This window comes from Mya arenaria, chromosome 3 (genome assembly GCF_026914265.1).
Source record: "Mya arenaria isolate MELC-2E11 chromosome 3, ASM2691426v1".
Lineage (NCBI taxonomy): Eukaryota > Metazoa > Mollusca > Bivalvia > Myida > Myidae > Mya > Mya arenaria.
This window is the reverse complement of record NC_069124.1, coordinates 85,399,749-85,422,494: the sequence shown is the minus strand read 5'-3', so window position 1 is coordinate 85,422,494 and position 22,746 is coordinate 85,399,749. Positions and strand designations below refer to the sequence as shown.

The 22,746-nt window shown below is 40.8% G+C and overlaps 1 protein-coding gene across 1 annotated transcript; it reads left to right on the top strand.

Annotated features, from left to right (window-relative positions):
* Positions 1-448: 448 nt before the first annotated feature.
* Positions 449-22,617, top strand: LOC128229032 (acetylcholine receptor subunit alpha-type acr-16-like). Its single transcript, XM_052940673.1, has 11 exons — positions 449-512; positions 11,621-11,685; positions 11,951-12,096; positions 12,656-12,700; positions 12,801-12,910; positions 14,197-14,303; positions 14,548-14,697; positions 19,831-20,025; positions 21,429-21,515; positions 21,651-21,760; positions 21,948-22,617. The coding sequence occupies exons 2-11, from the start codon at positions 11,637-11,639 to the stop codon at positions 22,464-22,466; spliced, it is 1,518 nt and encodes a 505-aa protein (XP_052796633.1). The 5' UTR covers positions 449-512; positions 11,621-11,636; the 3' UTR covers positions 22,467-22,617.
* Positions 22,618-22,746: the final 129 nt, after the last annotated feature.

Sequence of the window (22,746 nt, the reverse complement as noted above, 5' to 3'; positions counted from 1 at the left end):
TTCAGTCCGGAAAATCAGATCAGCTTCATAATGACATTGTTGTTTGAAAGTAAGATCTAGATTACAATATAATAATTAAGTTCAATACCGGGAATTCTTTTGAATTTGAATAAGTTCAAGAAAGTGTTATCAGGCGTTCTTGTAAGAAGATATATTTACATGATTAAAATTGAATTGTAACGGATACAGTACAGAGCTCGGTCAGATTTCTTCAGTATTATAAATAGAACAGCTGGCCTGTACCTAGAAAGACCATTTATTAAATGAATTATTTTCATTACATTTTACCCAAATCCTATAGAATGATTATACTTGTATCCAAGTCTTGATAGATAAGTGAAATTAAATGAGACAATAAAGAAAACTGCGCGAGAGGCACAGGCGATCCGTGGTCCCCGATATATCGCGCTGGAGCTAACACCGCAGCCAATAAGCCAGAATCTGGACAACATACGTAGTGTTCGCTTGGAAAATAGAGTATTGTGATTCTGGAATTTGTCGTCATCGATAAGGTAACAACTGATAGTGGTACTGTCTATTTTAATGAAGTTTATTTTAATGAAGTTTGTATTAACTGTGTAACCTCTATTATGTAATTCAGAATGAATTGTTGCTGAGTGGTATTAAAACAGCAACATTATAATTATGTTCTACAGATTTTTTTTCTATAAACAATAAACAAATGAAATACTATTTAAGCAAAATGTCTGTTCAGGAAAAGAAGGTAAAACATTTCTACCAGCTAACTGACAAATAAATTGTTAAAAGGCACTAATGTGTGTAAAAATAAAAGTTACTGCACATACAACCCGAATTATTGAAACTATGTATGAGCGCTTGAACAGCGTGAGTGTGTCATTTCAATCAAGGGCTCGAGTAATTGGTGTCTTTTTGTACCATGCTGTACCATGTTGTCAAGGAGATCGAGTAGTTGGTATTTTCTTGTACCATGCTGTACCATGTTGTCAAGGAGATCGAGTAGTCGGTATTTTCTTGTACCATGCTGTACCATGTTGTCAAGGAGATCGAGTAGTTGGTATTTTCTTGTACCATGCTGTACCATGTTGTCAAGGAGATCGAGTAGTTGGTATTTTCTTGTACCATGCTGTACCATGTTGTCAAGGAGATCGAGTAGTTGGTATTTTCTTGTACCATGCTGTACCATGTTGTCAAGGAGATCGAGTAGTTGGTGTCTTCTTGTACCATGCTGTACCATGTTGTCAAGGAGATCGAGTAGTCGGTATTTTCTTGTACCATGCTGTACCATGTTGTCAAGGAGATCGAGTAGTTGGTATTTTCTTGTACCATGCTGTACCATGTTGTCAAGGAGATCGAGTAGTTGGTATTTTCTTGTACCATGCTGTACCATGTTGTCAAGGAGATCGAGTAGTCGGTATTTTCTTGTACCATGCTGTACCATGTTGTCAAGGAGATCGAGTAGTTGGTATTTTCTTGTACCATGCTGTACCATGTTGTCAAGGAGATCGAGTTGTCGGTATTTGCTTGTACCATGCTGTACCATGTTGTCAAGGAGATCGAGTAGTTGGTATTTTCTTGTACCATGCTGTACCATGTTGTCAAGGAGATCGAGTAGTCGGTATTTTCTTGTACCATGCTGTACCATGTTGTCAAGGAGATCGAGTAGTCGGTATTTTCTTGTACCATGCTGTACCATGTTGTCAAGGAGATCGAGTAGTCGGTATTTTCTTGTACCATGCTGTACCATGTTGTCAAGGAGATCGAGTAGTTGGTGTCCGAGTAGTCGGTATTTTCTTGTACCATGCTGTACCATGTTGTCAAGGAGATCGAGAAGTCGGTGTCTTCTTGTACCATGCTGTACCATGTTGTCAAGGAGATCGAGTAGTCGGTGTCTTCTTGTACCATGCTGTACCATGTTGTCAAGGAGATCGAGTAGTTGGTGTCTTCTTGTACCATGCTGTACCATGTTGTCAAGGAGATCGAGTAGTCGGTATTTTTCTTGTACCATGCTGTACCATGTTGTCAAGGAGATCGAGTAGTCGGTATTTTCTTGTACCATGCTGTACCATGTTGTCAAGGAGATCAAGTAGTTGGTATTTTCTTGTACCATGCTGTACCATGTTGTCAAGGAGATCGAGTAGTTGGTGTCTTTTTGTACCATGCTGTACCATGTTGTCAAGGAGATCGAGTTGTCGGTATTTTCTTGTACCATGCTGTACCATGTTGTCAAGGAGATCGAGTTGTCGGTGTCTTCTTGTACCATGCTGTACCATGTTGTCAAGGAGATCGAGTAGTTGGTGTCTTCTTGTACCATGCTGTACCATGTTGTCAAAGAGATCGAGTTGTTGGTGTCTTCTTGAACCATGCTGTACCATGTTGTCAAGGAGATCGAGTAGTTGGTGTCTTCTTGTACCATGCTGTACCATGTTGTCAAGGAGATCGAGTAGTTGGTGTCTTCTTGTACCATGCTGTACCATGTTGTACCATGCTGTACCATGTTGTCAAGGAGAGGTTCTAACTACTAGCGTGCAAAGTAAATAACGTTGTAAATGTATCCACCCGCTAGTTAATGAACGGTAAAGCTCCGCCTACTAGTTACCGTTCCTGTATGGGAGTTAATGTACAAACGAAAATCAAGGGACCCCACTAGCATACATGGTACACAACTGATAACTATTGCAACTATATTCGGTACAACAACACCTTTCAGGTGTTCACGTACTGTAGATGCAGTGCAATTACATTCTTATCAAATATAAACTATTCAGCAGTACAGTCAGTGCAGGAATGCCGCGTGCGTGTCACACATAATGTACTAAAATGACACAAGATAAGGTTCCCTATGGTTTCATTGAAGAACGGTGCTCAGATATTGCTAGAAGAGTTTAATTTTGCTCAAACATATGGTTCGGTTTTAAATGGCATCATATATCATTAAATTTACTACATTTCTGGAAACAACAGCATAACAAGTTCCCCCGTCAACTCCAGATGTCCTGATACAATCATAATGACTTCCTCTCCTCGCAGACAATCGCGGTGATTGTCTCTTTGAGCGGCCAAACGACGTATTGTCCGGCCGGTAGGTTGACCATGTAGGAATAACCACGCTTTTCGTGTCCATCCATCCATCGCATTGGACATCTATAGACAGAATAATGAGTGATTCATTGAGTGCCAGCAACTACATGCAATATAATAGTATACAATATAAACGCAAATTCGTTGGTAACTTTCATCTCAATTCAGGCAACATCACAATTCTAACTTCATTTACGTTTTCGGGGTTTTAAACATTTGAATTGATCGTGTCAGAGCGTTCTTAAAGCACAAAATGATTCTTATCATAAATGTTGTGCATACAGAAAACTCACAAGATCCAATGAAGATATAACAGATATCCATTTGTAAGATTTAATACCAAGTCTGGATAAAACATATTAGTCGTATTAAACGGCAAGAGTTTGAGACAATGATATTATACTTTACCCCATCAATCAGATGTTTATCAGGCTAATGGTCTATCCTTAAATTTCTTTGCCTGTAATTTCGTTACCAAAGCCTGGAAAATATCGTCCGTTCTTTACATGCTGTCATGCACGTTATTCAATTTGGTGGATGTTGATGCTCGCTTCCAGGATGTCAACAATATCATTACATTTATATAGGACGCTGTCTTGTAAGTTGTTGTTAAACTGTAATATCTGTTCTTATGATGTGTGGTTTATAATTCAACTTTATTTAAAAATACAAGAACGGTTGAGCGTCATACTAGTTCTTTGACATGAGACCGTAATACTTGCTCAGTCTTGAATACTTAACATGTTGAAAAACATGAATACCCGCTACCCTATACTAAACAGAATCTGCATGAACCTTACAAATTACTATGGTGTTCCGTAAGGGCCATTGTGATTTTGCCCTTATGCGAAGGAGCGAAGAAGCGAAGTGATGACGGCGAAGTCACGAATGCTCAAGAGCGAAGACACGAAGGCGAAGACGCTCGTATTTCGTAATTTCGTGACTTAGCCTTCGTGTCTTCCATCCTTCGCCTTTGTATGTTCGTACTTTCGCTCCTTCGCCCCTTCGCCTTCCAAGAATTCGGTGTTTACTTATGCACTGAAGATTTTTTGACACCTGCCAGCTACATGTAATAAGCAATACGTAGATGTTATCAATTAATAACTAACATGAACTTGACGTGCTATCTTCTCAGAGACAACGGTCTCGTTTATAACTCAGTGACCCTGTATAAATATGTTGCCATTCAGAAACAACAAGTTCAAAATAGATCTGAAAAGTAGTGCTGCTATATGGTTCAAATATTGTTTGATAGTGTTATATGGTTTGTTATATTTACACTATAAAACCACAGTATCAGCTGAGCTGTTCAGGCCACAATAGCTATATATCTCAATATCTCTATATATCCCGTCGTCATAGCAGATGTCCTCCGTCTGTCCGTCTGATCGTGTCCGGCTCATATCTTTTACAAGCCTTGAAGGATTTTCATCAAAGTTTGGTCAAACGATCAGGTCAGTGACACGAAGTCCAGAACCTATGTCGGTCCAATGTCAAGGTCACACGCTTAGGTCCAAAGATTGAGCCTCCAGTTTCAACTTGAGAACTACTGTGCATCTAGCCCCACAAATACAGAGCAGACAATATGTTTGGGAATTACATTCATATAAACTCATACTCTTTCATTTTGTGTTTGTAATTTCAAAGCGCCGTGAGATATTGCTGTCTCTCAGGCTACAATCTTGTTTCAGATTAAATCTGTCCATGGCATTGCCAATAAAAAGTAGTAAGAACACTACAGAATTGCAGGCATGTTAAATGATCGTATTCAACGCAATCGTGCAAACGGAGGGCAAAGGAGCGAAATTTACGAACGTCTCATTTGTCATGTTATTGGCCAACACACAAATGCAAACATCGAGTATATAAGTATCTTCTATGGCCGAGAGTGTAAGATAGGTTAATTCCGACCCGAGCGTAGGTTGTTTTGCGGAAACGAGGTTTACCGAGATTCCACAAAACACCCTGCGCGAGAGTCGGGATGAACCTAACTTACACGAGCGGCTGTGGTAGATGCTTTTTCTCCCACCTCAGTTAAACAAAATTAAGTAAAAATGTATTTTTTGCTGGAACTCTTTTGTGCTTAGTGAAAATAATTGCGTATGCATATGCGATAATTCGTGGTTGTCATTGATATGCGCGCAGTGATTTAGATTATGTTAATATCCAAATCGGTCTTTAAATAGTTCTAAGGAGAGTGAAGCATAATATTTTGATAGGTGCGTGCAAACTGGTTTATGGTGACATTTGAAGCGAGAAATAATTAATTAGCGTTCTAAACATTGCCACAAGACAAGGTTTCCATGATGCTACAGACGACAGTCTTCAACAAGGGGGGTAATTACAATGTGGTGACCATTAAAAAGGAGTTCCATACGAGCATTTAATCTTCGCCCGTGGGCAAGATAAGAATTTCTAGCATGGTTAAATTATTGCATTTACTTATCTGAGGTGGGAGAAAATGCTATCTTTACTTCTGACATGGTTTGAACAAGTAAGCCTTGGTGGAAACGATCTAAGTAACAAAAAGAAAACTTGAAAAATCCTCGATTGTCTTTGGCCAACACAAAAATACAAACACCGAACACACATAGCGATTATTGTATAACATATATTCCCACTACGTATAAATACATAACGATTATAGTCGAATATCCACCACCTTATTCATAACAGGGTAGTTTGTTTGTTTTAAACTACCTTCATAATAACAGTAATTGAAAATAAAACAACGATACCTTTTGACAACCCATAACCGTATACAAACATGTACATCCACTTCCTTAAACATAACGGTTTTGTTAAACATCATTATTCATTGAAACAATACATTGCGGTTTTCGTAGATAAATACAATAGATAAATGCTCACATAACTCACGCATACCGATTTTGCGGAGAAAAAAACCCTTCTTGCATATGTTATACAAGGATTCGTTTTCTTGAAATAGTAAAACTGACCAGTCGAAATAGTAAAACTGACCAGTCGAAATAGTAAAACTGACCAGTCGAAATAGTAATCCAACGAAAACCGGGTCACTGGAATGAGGATGTCGGCGTCAAAATGGCAGTTTCCGCGCGACAACTTTACTTAGAATTGATGTATGATGGAACTTGTTAAGTAGCTAACGTATATAATAGACGTACCTTGGGAATGCATTTGAGCTCAGTGCGTCAAGATCGATGCTACTGAACGCTTAAGTTAGGATTAAAGTAAAGTGATAAAAATTGGTATGTAGAAATCTCATGTGGAGATTGTCTATGGACCGGTGAGTCATGGTCAAGATCAAATCCAATGTTACTTAACGTAGAATAAAAAACATTTTTTCTCAATAATAAGTTCGAAACAAAATATTTTAATGAAATATGGTATCCATTTGACCTATTAACGTTTTGACCCGTGGGTCTAAAGGACATTGGACACCGATAGACGGAATTTTGACAGGCCAGTGAGACGGTCACCCGGGTAATGGACTTGGCTGAGTGTTGGTAGTATTTTGATAACGACTCAACCCACAGGCAATTTGACACGTTTCCTGCCCCTAATTGTATTTATGATTGGTATGAACAAAGTTAAGGTCAATGTCACTGCTTGCACTTGATTCATCGCATTGTGGCGTTTCTAGTTATTATTAGTTGTTGGAGACCATCCGAGGCTATCATTCTGGCACTTGTACGGTCTGGATTTCGATGGCTTTCGAGAATCCAGAAGTTCAACTACATGTAGATGAATCTTTGAAAACGCATAAGGGTGACTTGTGCACGTCGTAATGGATATTTCCAGATTTCAATCCTCATGGTGCTTCTTCGTATCCCAGCCACGTGCAGAGTGGATGTGCGGGATTTGATGGTGTATAAACATAGATCATTAATCTCCTTACAGACAATTGGCGTTGGTGTCTCCTTGATCACCGTGCTGACGCATCGTCCGTGCAGGTCCAGCGATATTGGGCAGGGTGTGTGTGTAAAACAACGTCGGTCTGTCCACTCATCGTCCGTGCAGGACCAGCGATATTGGGTAGGGTGTGTGTGTAAAACAACGACGGTCTGTCCATTCATCGTCCGTGCAGGACCAGCGATATTGGGTAGGGTGTGTGTGTAAAACAGCGTTGGTCTGTCCACTCATCGTCCGTGCAGGACCAGCGATATTGGGTAGGGTGTATGTGTAAAACAGCGTCGGTCTGTCCACTCATCGTCCGTGCAGGACCAGCGATATTGGGTAGGGTGTGTGTGTAAAACAGCGTCGGTCTGTCCACTCATCGTCCGTGCAGGACCAGCGATATTGGGTAGGGTGTGTGTAAAACAGCGTCGGTCTGTCCACTCATCGTCCGTGCAGGACAAGCGATATTGGGTAGGGTGTGTGTGTAAAACAGCGTAGGTCTGTCCACTCATCGTCCATGCAGGACAGCGATATTGGGTAGGGTCTGTGTAAAACAGTTTGTAACTTTTGGAAACCACGGGACTTAGTAAAGTGGTAAGTCTGTGACATTTTGACACACGCACACACGCACGCACGCACACACACGCACTCTCACACACACACACACGCACACATTTTTGTATTGTCAACAGGCTTTTCCAAAAATAGGAAAATTATTTAAGATTCCAAAACTGATAAATTCTTCATTCACAAAATTTGGTCAACCCCTTATTAACCAAAACGTGTTGCAAAAGATGTATGTTTTACTGACGAGTTTTCCCCTCTAAACTTACTCAAACATGAACTATTGAAACAGTTTAATTGTTTGCCTTCCCAAGCCACTTTTGCACTGTGGAAGGCCCTTAAAACATTTCCAGCGAATTGCAATTCGGCCGTGATCAGTTAATTATTGTGTTCCTTCCATAAGATGCTGTTCTTTCTTGTAAACAGAATGTTTCAATTCAATTGAACAAAAGCAAACAAACCGTCCCTAGGATGAAGTGTCGTTTGTTTTGCGAGCAATCTTTCATAAGCCAACAAACGTTTTGTTTGATTCAGTATTCCCATGATCTTGATCATTCTCAGCTGAATGAAGTGTATGTAAAACAAAGTGCCCCGACCGTTGTTTCTTTCTGATGTGAATGATTGGTAGACACACCGTGTAGGGGACAAAAGCTGTCGTTATGTCGGGTAGACACACCGCATAGTTAATAAGAGGTGTCTGTATCATTTGTGCCTGTAGGTGAACCACAAGGACTTAGATATTTGGAAAAAACGCACACTAGTGTATAAAGATTAAATACGCTCGAACTTACCATGGTAGAAGACTGTACTTTTAGTTGGAAGTGAATTTTATATTGACTTCTCATTTACATCATATCTGATGGGTACCATTGTTAACTTATTTAAATTTACTTTGAATATATTTTAGACACGTAACAAAATTGTGTTTCCTGCCTGAAATTTTAATAGTTTGTGCCATGTCCCGTGAATAGATAAAACCAAGAATAGAACAAACCAGTAAATATAGAAGCATTTTATTGACATCACTTTGTATTCACGCCTTTTTCATGATGTATCTGAGAATTGAATCAAACGCGCATGAACAGGCACAGAACTAGCCCAGTTACATTATTAACACACACATTCACATATGATTCAGTCACGGGAACATTATGTTGCAACGTACATGCAAAACCAGAAATGCCTACATTTGTTTAATTGTACAAAATCCAACTGAACTAAAGACGAAACGGAACGCTATTTCATGTATTAAGGGCTGACATGCATTAATTGCTAATTATAAGTGCTTAATTTGGCAACCACCAAACAAACAAAAATCTTACATTGGCTACTGAACGATGCAGTCAAAAGACAATATTATGAATTTATCTAGAATATAATAGGAAGAGGAGAATGTGAAATGATTTTCAAACAAAAATATCATGTTTGCTAATTATTTTTTATCATTCTTTATATCTAAATAATTAACAAAGCTGCTGGTGAAAATTACCGACAAAATTCAATCATCAATTGGTTGTTTTTTAATTGGTTATTCTGCGGTTCGCACATGCGCGCTGGCTTGCCGAGAAACATTCGCGTCATCATTTAGAAAGTTGATCGTAAATTTAATTAAAAACACACATAGTTATCAGTAACCATTTAGAAATTGTTTCTATGTACTTTTGCATTCAAATATTCTGTGGTGTACTATACGACGTAACGATTTGATGATGTTGGTTGTATGACGCGGTAACGAAGTGAACATGTGTTTGAGTGAGATAGAGGGTGAAAATAATTTGTTTCCTGTTGTCTGCCATAATTACCACTTGTAGACCTTCCTATAAGATTCCCAGACTCATTTTGTTCGTTTGTCATCCAAAATCTTCGCTTTCTAACGACTGTAATCTAATATTCCAAGATCTTTCGCACATTAATAAATTTGACAACTGTGAAAGTGCAGAGCTATCATTTTAAGTAGTGTTTCGAAGAAATTCCTGGTTATTAGATTTTAGCAGACGAGCGAGAAGACTAGCTGTTTGGTTGGTGGTGGTATGGACCTTATTTATACTCGCACTTGGGCCTTGATTTTTTCGACGAGTGCTCCGATAAGACTGTTAGTCGTTTTACTTTTTTTAGTTAGAGCTACCCTGGTTCTTTAACGTGCACGTGTGTATAGAACTGTAACAATTTAACTTCCCTTCCGGAAACGGATTACTATTTGTTTTAGTGTTGCGGCCGGGTTTGCGACCCCTGGATTGTCAGTCAAGTGTGTTACCACTAGACCACAGATCCACTGTTTGGTTGGCGGCGAAAAGATGATTTTAGCTCAACAAGCTTTCATGTATTGTGTGGGGATATATGCACGGGATAAATCATCACGGTTTATGAAGCTGACTCTAGATATGTAAAGGTTTTTATCTACACTTGTATTGAATAGGCGTTGGATGAAAACGTTTTGAAATTTCTATCTAAATTGCTGATATAGGTTCGGCGGTTTGAGTTAAAGTTTGGCATATGGGGCAATAACACTATGAAAGTTACAGAGGCGGTCCCAGTATAAAAAAATGACAGTAATAGTGTTAAAAGACACACGGATCATAGAGGTTATTATACAACAGGCGCATATTACGCTAACATAGGTATAAATATTAAAATATCCTTATTAATAAGTGTTGGGGTTACCGCCTTGGAACGGCCAGTGAACACAATGTTGGCTAGGGGGCTTAAATTTGTTAACGAAATATCACCCCATAGTTGCCGTAACAATCGTTGATAAGGATATTAACTCTAAGCAAACCAATCCTATTAACATTTAAAACTTAAATACATGTACTTTACGATCGAATACGGACGGTGAACGTCTTTTTTTTCTAAAAGTTGGACACTGGGTTACGCTCACTGAATGAAGTTAGGGATGACATTTTGAAAATATATTTTTTGTAGTTGGGTACATATGATCACTTAAATTTATATGTCAGCGAGGCAACGCAATGACCGGGTTCGCTTTCGGACCTGGGCGTATGTGAGTTTGGTTTATGGTCACCAAGCCGATGTGGGGTTCCTCTGGGTGTCCGGTTTATCCCACATTCCAGCGTAGCATCGGGATTATTTTCCTTTCGCTTTTGATAAATTGTTTCCATTCATATACTATAAACAGCATTTACAATTTTTGGTGAAGTATTTTATACTTTAGAATAAAAACAACAGCGGAAAATGTGTAACAGTTCGCTAATGACGGTCGTAGTCCTCTAAATCATAAAACACAACAGCTCGCATGCAATTGAGTGCAAATAGCTGAACGTTTCAAACACATTGAAGGGTTTTATGCAAAAATCATGTTTAGTTTCTAAATTACATTCCAAAGCACTTTATACAGGATTGCTCATTAGCCTGAAAAGAATTACTTTTACGACAAAAACGATAGTTTAAAAATGGCATTATATTGACCTTAAATTCATGTAATACGTTCATTTACTTGTGGACACTACTCCCTTGATACAATTTCCATTTCGAAATGTCCTGATCAATCATATTGCTGTGAGCATGTGTTTGTATGAGATTTAATAGCCCTGTAATTGTTCCAAACATTCTCCTGAAATAACCAGTTGCGGGCATTCCCGCAGACTTAGAGGCTTAGTCCGCATTTATCTTTAATGTACATCCCCATTTACGTCATGAGTTTAAAAACATTTTTCATCAATTGTGAAATTTATGATCACTTTTTCAAGAATTTTAAAGAAATATAATAATTCCAAATTTTACACTTAAGTTAAAAACTTGTTAAGATGTTTCTGTAATACAGACCCAGTGCTTTACAATACACATTTTACACATTTGGTTTGTGCAATTCGTGTTCATGTGTTTTTCATAATTTTATGAAAAATGTTATTTGTGAGTTTTGTGATCCAAACGAGACCGTTGTGTGTCGATCGTCGTCCATAATTCATCGTGATTCTATAGTATAGATACCCCCCCCCCCCATTATAGAAGCGCCCCTAAAAAAGCGCCCTAAAAACTATTTTTTCGATATTTGAAAAAAATGACGTATTAGGTGATGGCTGCTCCAGTTGCTCACATATGTCATGACAACGAGACTGTATATTGTGTTCGACTTATGTTGTGTATTTTTTCCACACAGAACGAAATACAGTAAAATGGCGAGGGGACTTCTCCTGGCTGGGATGATATGCCTGTTTCCTGGAGGTAAAGATATCTTAATAGTAAGATACTTATAAGTTATATCGCATGAATTTCGTTATGCAGATACATTTTGTACAGCGAAATTACCATCAAATTTAAACTCTCATAAGAATGGATTCAGCAAGTTATGAAAACATGTAAACATAAGTAACACATCTCGAAATATCTCTTGAACCCTTTTCTTGTGATTGTATTATATTTTTAACGGCAACTATAAACTGTTAACTATATTTTTTCACAAAGCTAAACCCTTGTATTCCGCCCGCAGACTGTGGCGCGGGCTCAGACGAGCGGCGGCTACTGCACTTCCTGTTTGTGGAGCGGTTTTACAGTCCCCTGGAGCGACCGGTCGCAAACGAGAGTCTCCCCATCCGGGTCAACTTCACGCTCGACCTCCAGCAGATCATAGACGTGGTCAGTATGCAGGTTCACAAAAAAAATGTGAGGAAAATGGCGTCCGTGCATTAAGAATTGACGGCAATAAAGTATAGAATTGTGCTTATTTTTTCTCATAATAAGTTGATTCAAAATGATTTTCATTAATTATCATTTCGCCTATTCTTGAAACTCTAAATAAAAATAAAAAAAACACACACCAATAAGCGGATACGTTCAGTATATTTAGATGTTTTGACCCTCAAAGATTCCCATTACCGTCTGTTGAACAAACGAAAGTGTGACATGTTGTGAGGAATTCGTGCGAAAACATTCATTGAGAAATGAAAACATGCTATAAGTTGGGTTTAAACGCAAACGTCGTGTACGTACACATCAGCGAAAGAGGGCGCTTGAAAGAGGTTCATTTATTTAGTAAAACAGGCCGATTATTACATAAAGCAATACAATTATATGCGTTGTAGAATAAAATCGCACGAATTATCTAACGAATTATCTAACACATGAGAGGAATTCATTTGTGTGAAAATAAGGTTCAACAACCATCTAACGCTGTTTGTCTTTTTTTTTCTTTCAGGACGAGAAGAATCAGATCATACACACAAACATTTGGCTTCAAATGGTGAGCACCTTTACTCAGATGAACATACGAATATCGGTAACATTAATTGTATCATCATTTGCGCTTTAAGACAAATTCTTACAAACAAATATTTGACCAGAAATGGCGGGCTGCGAACTTGGTGTGGGACCCGCTCGAGTATGGTGGAATCACGACAATACGGGTACCAGCGCAGAAAGTGTGGATCCCGGACATCCTAATGTACAACAGGTCAGACCAGAAACCAGACTTGCTCCAACTAGTCGATCTCGTAATATATTTAAGTAAAAATGTATGTCCTTCTAACAATTTTATTACCAGGGGACATTTTATTGTCTTATATCATATTTCATATTACTATCAAAGCACATTTGTCTCGTAATGAATATCTATCGTCCCTCATAGCTCATCACGCATTATACTCCCCAGACAAGTTAGGGACATATTTGTCATGAAAAATCTCATTTGATGACAAGAGATGGCTTTCAAACTAATACAACCAGTGATTTACGGTCGTATTTATGGCCAGTGGACCGTCTAACTGGGAAAGTCTGTAGGAATGCATCTGATGGTTATGTTGCAACATTCGAGATTTCCATGATAAGCATAATAAATGGAAATACAGTATATGAAGTGGAGAATGATGAGAAAATAAGAGTTATTACATCTTAAGGTGCATACGTTTACAATATCAGCTTTACAATGTAATTATGGACGTTTCTAGATACATGCAGCTTGCCACATAATTTGCTGATATTTAACCCATTTCCTTTGACATCCAATTTTTATTTTTTATTTTTGTGTACGGTTCCACATGTGTTTCAGCACGGACATGTACATGTATGTTTGTGTGTAACAGCGCGGACATGGACATGTATGTTTGTGTGTTACAGCGCGGACATGGACATGTATGTGTGTATGTTTGTGTGTTTCAGCACGGACATGTGCATGTGTGTTTGTGTGCTACAGCGCGATCATGTACGTGTATGTTTGTGTGTTACAGCGCATGTACATGTAGGTTTGTGTGTTTCAGCGAGGACACGTAAATGCTTGATTGTGTGTTACAGTGCGGACATGTCCGTGTATGTGTGTGTGTGTGTGTTACAGCGCGGACATGCACCTGTATGTTTGTGTGTTACAGCGCGGAAATGTACGTGTATGTTTATGTGTAACAGCGCGGACATGTGCATGTATGTTTGTGTGTTACAGCGCGAAAATGTGCATGTATGTTTGTGTGATACAGCGCGGACATGTACATGCATGTTTGTGTGTAATAGCGCGGACATGTACATGTGTGTGTGTGTGTGTGTGTGTGTGCGTGCGTGCGTGCGTGCGTGCGTGCGTGCGTGCGTGCGTGTGTGTAACAACGCGGGCATTTACGTGTATGTATGTGTATAACAGCGCGGACATGTACATGTGTGTGTGTGTGCGTGTGCGTGTGCGTGTGTGTGTGCGCGTGCGCGTGTGCGTGTGCGTGCTACAGCGAGGACCTGTTCATGTATATGTGTATGTTACAGCGCGGACGAGAAGTTTGACGCTACGTTCCACACGAAGGTGGTTGTGAGCAGTGACGGCTCGTGCCTCTGGGTGCCACCCGGGATGCTCAAGTCCACTTGCGACATTGGTAACATCCTGGCTACAGACAGGAGCATGTTCAATTTCGTGCGACACCAAATTGTGTATTTTTTTAAAAAAAAATAAAGAAGTTAATATGTGCATGTATTAACCCCTGGTCTATGCCATGCACATGTACAAGTGTGATATTCATAAAACTAAAGTCGTATTTGAAGAACTTGGTTTCTGAACAGATTGAGTGAAATATATGCACGTCGCTGTTCTCTCTCTATCTCCATCTCTCTCCCACGCAGACATCACGTGGTTCCCGTTTGACGAACAAAAGTGCGAGATGAAGTTTGGCTCGTGGTCTCATGACGGCCGCTTCCTGGATCTTCACGAGGAGGACCCGGCCGGTGGAAACACGCGCACCTTCTACCCTAATGGCGAGTGGCAGCTCATTGGTAAGTACAGTGCGACGCAATACAAACCCTTCACCTGGTAAGTACGCTGTACAGTGAGTCGCAATATAAACCCTCCACCTGGAAAGTACGCTGTACAGTGAGTCGCAATATAAACCCTCCACCTGGTACGTACGCTGTACAATGCGTCGCATTATAACCCTCCACCTGGTACGTACGCTCTACAGTGCGTCGCAATATAAACCCCCGCATGGAACGTACGCTGTTCAGTGAGTCGCAATATAAATCCTCCACCTGGAACGTACGCTCTACAGTGAGTCGCAATATAAACCCCCGCATGGAACGTACGCTGTACAGTGAGTCGCAATATAAATCCTCCACCTGGAACGTACGCTCTACAGTGCGTCGCAATATAAACCCTCCACCTGGAACGTACGCTGTACAGTGAGTCGCAATATAAACCCTCCACCTGGAACGTACGCTGTACAGTGAGTCGCAATATAAACCCTCCACCTGGAACGTACGCTGTACAGTGAGTCGCAATATAAACCCTCCACCTGGAACGTACGCTGTACAGTGAGTCGCAATATAAACCCTCCACCTGGAACGTACGCTGTACAGTGAGTCGCAATATAAACCCTCCACCTGGAACGTACGCTGTACAGTGAGTCGCAATATAAACCCTCCACCTGGAACGTACGCTGTACATTGAGTCGCAATATAAACCCCCGCATGGAACGTACGCTGTACAGTGAGTCGCAATATAAACCCTCCACCTGGAACGTACGCTGTACAGTGAGTCGCAATATAAACCCTCCACATGGAACGTACGCTGTACAGTGAGTCGCAATATAAACCCTCCACCTGGAACGTACGCTGTACAGTGAGTCGCAATATAAACCCTCCACCTGGAACGTACGCTGTACAGTGAGTCGCAATATAAACCCTCCACCTGGAACATACGCTGTACAGAGCGTCGCATTATAACCTTCCACCTGGAACGTAAGCTGTACAGTGAGTCGCAATATAAATCCTCCACCTGGAACGTACGCTGTACAGTGAGTCGCAAAATAAACCCTCCACCTGGAACATACGCTGTACAGAGCGTCGCATTATAACCTTCCACCTGGAACGTACGCTGTACAGTGAGTCGCAATATAAATCCTCCACCTGGAACGTACGCTGTACAGAGCGTCGCATTATAACCCTCCACCTGGAACGTACGCTGTACAGTGAGTCGCAATATTAACCCTCCACCTGGAACATACGCTGTACAGAGCGTCGCATTATAACCCTCCACCTGGAACGTACGCTGTACAGTGCGTCGCATTATAACCTTCCACCTGGAACGTAAGCTGTTCAGTGCGTCGCAATATAAACCCTCCACCTGGTACGTACGCTGTACAGTGAGTCGCATTATAAACCCTCCATCTGGTACGTACGCTGTACAGTGCGTCGCAATATAAACCCTTCACCTGGAACGTACGCTGTACAGTGCGTCGCAATATAAACCCTTCACCTGGAACGTACGCTGTACAGTGCGTCGCATTATAAACCCTTCACCTGGAACGTACGCTGTACAGTGCGTCGCAATATAAACCCTCCACCTGGTACGTACGCTATATAGTATTAACCCTCCATCCATGCCCGCGATTAAAAAGTAGAACCCTGACGAATATAGTCTTATTTACGTATTTATTTAACCATAATATTACAGATAATAGCAGAATCCTAAAGTAGTTTGTCAAGAAAACAAACTCGGATGGTAAATGTTTGCCAGTCTAGGCTACATGTTTGAGACACTGTCTCTTCTGTCCGGGTATAAACAGACAAATCGAGACGAATCAAAAGTGATGAACTGAGCAAAATACCGGTCCATTGATCAGAAGATGTAGCGAGATTTAATGATAATTAGATTTCAGATAGATAGATTTCCCAAATACGTTTCCTATCTAATTTAACTATTATCCAATTACATACTTGATGAAAATCGGGAAAATGGGAGATTGAACTCTCCTTTTGGGGAAATAGCAAAAAGACATATACCTTTTCAACATAATATATGTCTAATATACCTAGTTTGTCTATTTGTTTTTAATAACGGGATTGGTGTCCCGCACCCTGCAGTCACTGCAGCCGTGCCAAACGCGCCCTCAGTGCCTGTACCCTGGAATCTTACTTAATATTCCGCTTCGCGCTTGAGATAGTTGACGTTTTGTGTTTAATATACATTATTAAGCAATAAATAAGCAACAGATAATGTCAAAAAATAGACAATAAGGCCCAAAAGGTCAGACAGCAGGCAGATCGATCGTGAATAAATCCATGAAATCACCGGCCGTTTGAATAATTTCACAATTCTCGCTTCCCGAATTCCGTATTCAATCAACAGCCCCGGCCCTCCATAAAAGAGTAAAACCACTGTTACTTGAAAGTACTCCACTGTCAGACGTGTTTACAATTGACGCTTTAAGGGCCAATATTCTGGCGTGTAATTTGTTACTCAAGACATTTTTATTGACCTTCCCTTGCGGACGTTTGTTTCCGCATGTTTAGAAAATCCCAGAACGTTCGAAACAATTGTTAATGAAGAACGCCTTGTCAAAGCTAAAACTGAATTAAGATGAATATTGCGGTTGTTTCTGGAATCATCTTGAAGACTTAAAGGGCCAACCCAGAACATGACTGTAAAAAAATACAAATCCATAGGACATTTTTTTGTGTTTTCATTGTTGATTATTAAAAAAAAATATATATGATTAAAAGCAAATTCAACACACAGTAATGTTATTGCGTAAGTGTAGTAAGTGGAGATTCAATGGTCTGCATCACGGCTTAGTGACTTTGGCAGCACTGGCTGGTGTGGAAATATAATGGTCCTTTGGTGATATATGACGATCCTTTGGCGTCACTCGCTTGTGTGGATTCATCAAGATGCTTTGGTGATATATGATTGCCTTTGGCGGCACTGGTTTGTATGGATGTATCAAGGTCCTTTTGTTGATATATGACGATCCTTTGGCGGTACTGGTTTGTATGGATGTATCAAGGTCCTTTTGTTGATATATGACGATCCTTTGGCGGTACTGGTTTGTATGGATGTATCAAGGTCCTTTTGTTGATATATGACGATCCTTTGGCGGCACTGGCTTGTATGGATGTTTCAAGGTCCTTTGGTGGTATATGATTGCCTTTGGGCGAAACTGACTTGTGTGGATATATCAAGGTCCTTTGGTGATATATGACGATCCTTTGGCGGTACTGGTTTGTATGGATGTATCAAGGTCCTTTTGTTGATATATGACGATCCTTTGGCGGCACTGGCTTGTATGGATGTTTCAAGGTCCTTTGGTGGTATATGATTGCCTTTGGGCGAAACTGACTTGTGTGGATATATCAAGGTCCTTTTGTTGATATATGACGATCCTTTGGCGGTACTGGTTTGTATGGATGTATCAAGGTCCTTTGGTGATATATGATTACCTTTTGGCGGCACTGGTTTGTATGGATGTATCAAGGTCCTTTGGTGATATATGTAGCCTTTTGGCGGCACTGGCTTGTATGGATGAATCAATGTCCTTTGATGGTTTATTATTGCCTTTTGGCGGCAATGGCTCGTGTTGAAATATCATGGTCCTTTGGTGATATATGATTGCCTTTTGGCAGCACTGGATTGTATGGATGAATCAATGTCCTTTGATGGTATATGATTGCCTTTTGGCGGCAATGGCTCGTGTTGAAATATCATGGTCCTTTGGTGATATATGATTGCCTTTTGGCGGCACTGGCTTGTGTTGAAATATCATGGTCCTTTGGTGATATATGATTGCATTTTGGCGGCACTGGCTTGTGTTGAAATATCAAGGTCCTTTGGTGTTATATGATTGCCTTTTGGCGGCAATGGCTCGTGTTGAAATATCATGGTCCTTTGGTGATATATGATTGCCTTTTGGCAGCACTGGATTGTATGGATGAATCAATGTCCTTTGATGGTATATGATTGCCTTTTGGCGGCAATGGCTCGTGTTGAAATATCATGGTCCTTTGGTGATATATGATTGCCTTTTGGCGGCACTGGCTTGTGTTGAAATATCATGGTCCTTTGGTGATATATGATTGCATTTTGGCGGCACTGGCTTGTGTTGAAATATCAAGGTCCTTTGGTGTTATATGATTGCCTTTTGGCGGCAATGGCTCGTGTTGAAATATCATGGTCCTTTGGTGATATATGATTGCCTTTTGGCGGCACTGTCTTATGTTGAAGTATCAAGGTCCTTTGGTGATATATGATTGCCTTTTGGTGGCACTGTCTTATGTTGAAGTATCAAGGTCCTTTGGTGATATATGATTGCCTTTTGGCGGCACTGTCTTATGTTGAAGTATCAAGGTCCTTTGGTGATTTATGATTGCCTTTTGGCGGCACTGTCTTATGTTGAAGTATCAAGGTCCTTTGGTGAAATATGATGATCCTTTGGCGGCACTTGCTGGTGTGGATAAACAATGGTCCTTTGTTCAACGGTTGTCGACTTACTAAAACTTTGTCAGTTTTATCGGAGAAAAAACACAAACCAAGAGGCGAAAATGCAACATTTCATATTAAAAATAGTCGAACTATTCTTGGGTGACGAGCCCGACCCCCGGTCGGTTCTTTTGGACGGATCACATGTCAACATTAATTTTGCACCCCTAAGTTACGTCCTTATAAAGCCAAATCCTGGATTTGTCCATGATCTGGCAGTAATTAACTAAATATCCTGCTCATAAACTTTTCAACAATGAATCTCTTTAATGGTACACAACGACGTTAACTTTTTTGTATTGCTATAACATTCTTTTGTTTTACATGTTGACGTTTTTAAGGCCTGTGAGTTGTGATTTATCTCATATTTAGACTTGTGGGCGGCCTAATGGTGTCTTAGATTGTAATTAATGTTCAAATTCTAAGAAACTAAACATTCCTCAAATGGTATTCAGTCTAGAGGATGACAAGTGCGTCTCGTTCACGAACTAGGGACTGGCAAACGGTAGAGTAATTCCTTTAGAAAAACAACATTCTTCATTTTCAAATTAAAACTTAAAGTTTCAAGGATTCTATTTTATTGTTGGACGGTTCCTTGATAATAATTGTTGTACACGTGTGTACGATATATACTGCAAGTGTATCTTTCGTTGCAGGCGTACCCGTGCGGCGTAACGTGGTGGCGTACGAGTGTTGCCCGGAAGTGTACATCGACCTGGTATACACTATTCACATCCGGCGACGGACGCTGTATTACGGGTTCAACATTATCATCCCCTGTCTCCTCATCTCCTCCATGTCGCTTCTCCTTTTCCTGCTCCCGCCGGACGCTGGCGAGAAAATTTCCTTAGGTATTTCGATCTCAAATCAAAATAATGTTGTGATAAAGTCTTGTAGAGGCTCACACATGATCTGGTAAAGTCTTGCAGAGGTTCACCCATGACCTGGTAAAGTCTTGTAGAAGTTCACCCATGATCTGGTAAAGTCTTGTAAAGTTTCACCAATAATCTGGCCAAGTCTTGTAGAGGTTCACCCATGATCTGATAAAGTCCTGAAGATGGTCACCCATAATGTGACCAAGTCTTGTAGAAGTTCACACATAATCTGGTAAAGTCTTGAAGAAGTTCACCCATGATCTGGTAAGGTCTTGTCGAGGTGCACCCATGATCTAGTAAATTCTTGTATAATTTCACCCATGATCTGGTAAACTCCTGAAGATGTTCACCCATGTTCTGGCCATGTCTTGTATAAGTTCACCCATAATCTGGTAAAGCCTTGAAGAAGTTCACCCATGATTTGGTAAAGTCTTGTAGAGGTGCACCCATGATCTGATAAAGTCTTGTAGAGGTTCACCTATGTTCTGGTTAAGCCTTGTAAAAGTTCACCCATAATCTGGTAAACTTATGAAAATGTTAACCAATAATCCAGTAAAGTCTTGTATAGGTTCCCCCATGACCTGGTAAAGTCTTGTATAAGTTCACCCATGATCTGGTAAACTCCTGAAGATGTTCGACCATGATCTGGTGAAGTCTTGAAGAGACGCACCCATGGTTTGGTGAAGTCTTGGAGATGAGTTCCCATGATCTAGTGAAGACTTGTAGAGGTTCACCAATGATCTGGTAAAGTCTTGAAGAAGTTCACCCATGATCTGGTAAAGTATTGTAGAGGTGCAACCATGACGTAGTAGTCTTGTATAAGTTCACCTATGATCTGGTAAACTCCTTAAGATGTTCACCCATAATCCGGCCAAGTCTTGTATAAGATCACCCATACTCTGGTAAAGTCTTGTATAAGTTCACCCATGATCTGGTAAAGTCTTGTAGAGGTGCACTCATAATCTGTTAAAGTCTTGTAGAGGTTCACCCAGGATCTGGTAAAGTCTTGAAGAGGTTCACCCATGATCTGGTAAAGTCTTGTAGAGGTTCACCCATGTTCTGGTAAAGTCTTGTAGAAGTCCACCCATGATCTGGTAAACTCCTGAAGATGTTCACCAATAAACTGGTAAAGTCTTGAAGAGGCGCACCCATGATCTGGTGAAGTCTTGTAGAGGTTCACCCATGATCTGGTTAAGACTTGAAGAGTTTACCATGATATGGTAAACTCCTGAAGATATTTACCCATGATCTGGCCAAGTCTTGAAGTGGTTCAGCGTTATGCGGTGTATGTGCCTGTATATGCGTGTTTCAGTTGTTAAAATCCTGCTGTGTTGCACGGTGTTTAATACTGTAAATTTGTCTGTCTGTGTATCTTTCAGGAGTGACAATTCTCCTGTCTCTGATGGTGTTCCTGTTGCTGGTAGCGGAGACCATGCCGCCCACCTCGGACGCCCTCCCACTCATAGGTGCGTTCTGGCGGAGACAGCTTTACTGTTTTTATCATGTTAAGTTTGTATGAATTCACATCGTCTCCACAATCCTACATGTACTACGCGACAATATGGAAAACATAATAATTATACATATTCATTTTCTTGCAGGCATATATTTCTGTTGCATCATGGTGATGACTTCATTGTCGGTGTTGTTTACGGTGGTGGTGCTCAATTTCCACTACCGGGGACCGGAGACCCACACAATGCCGCCATGGGTAAGCGCTACCTCAATATAGTTGACGGTTGGAAAACACTATAGCAGTTTTCACAGCTGTTATTCGCATTATTAAGTTATATGTACTTTCATAATTTCATTTACTAGTATCTGTTTCCATGTTCAGAAGAAGCCCCCAAAAAGACAATTTATTCAATGATTTATTTACAAGTACTCGTTCATTTTAGATTAAACTGGGCGTAAACGTTGTTCTCGCGAAGGTATTACGCATGTCACGGCCACCTCTGGTGAAGCGGCGCCAGAGCGTCTGCCGGTACCGCCTGGCGGACGTACAGGCAAGTGAGCGGACCACGCACTCCCTCCTCCCAAACCTGCTGGAGTCGGAGGAGGAATACCGGCACCAGCAGGAAAGCAATGGACTATCCCGACATACCCGCGGGTCATCCTGCACCTCAGATTGGATTCGTCCACCTCCACTGGTGTCACGAGATACGCATGTGCAACAGGGTGACGACACAATGCTCACAGAATGTTGCGGTCACGTGACCCGAGAGTTGACTAACGTGCTGCACGAGGTTCGAAAAATAACGGCGCGGCTAAGACAGGACGAGGAGGAGACGGAGGTGAAGAGTGAGTGGCGTTTCGCAGCCCTCGTCATCGACCGCCTGTGTTTGTGGATCTGCCTGGCGGCCACGCTCATCTCAACACTGGCCATCCTGTGTTCCGCCCCACACCTCATTGCCTAACAATCAGTTACCTTGGATGGGCTTTTAGCTGCAGGCCGGCGCTATGCCTCAAACCGTTAGAAGATGAAACATCATAAACGACAGTAACCACACTTGCTTATGATAGATGGGGATGGAAAGCCTATTGGAAGCTTCCACAGCTTGCCAAACGTGCTCGAGTTATCCGTGCTTCAAGAGATACTTCGAAACGGATATTTGTAATAAGTGTTGTAATCATGTTATCATGTTGATACATATATAACTATTTCATTATTGAATTCCAATCCCGACAAACGGTTGA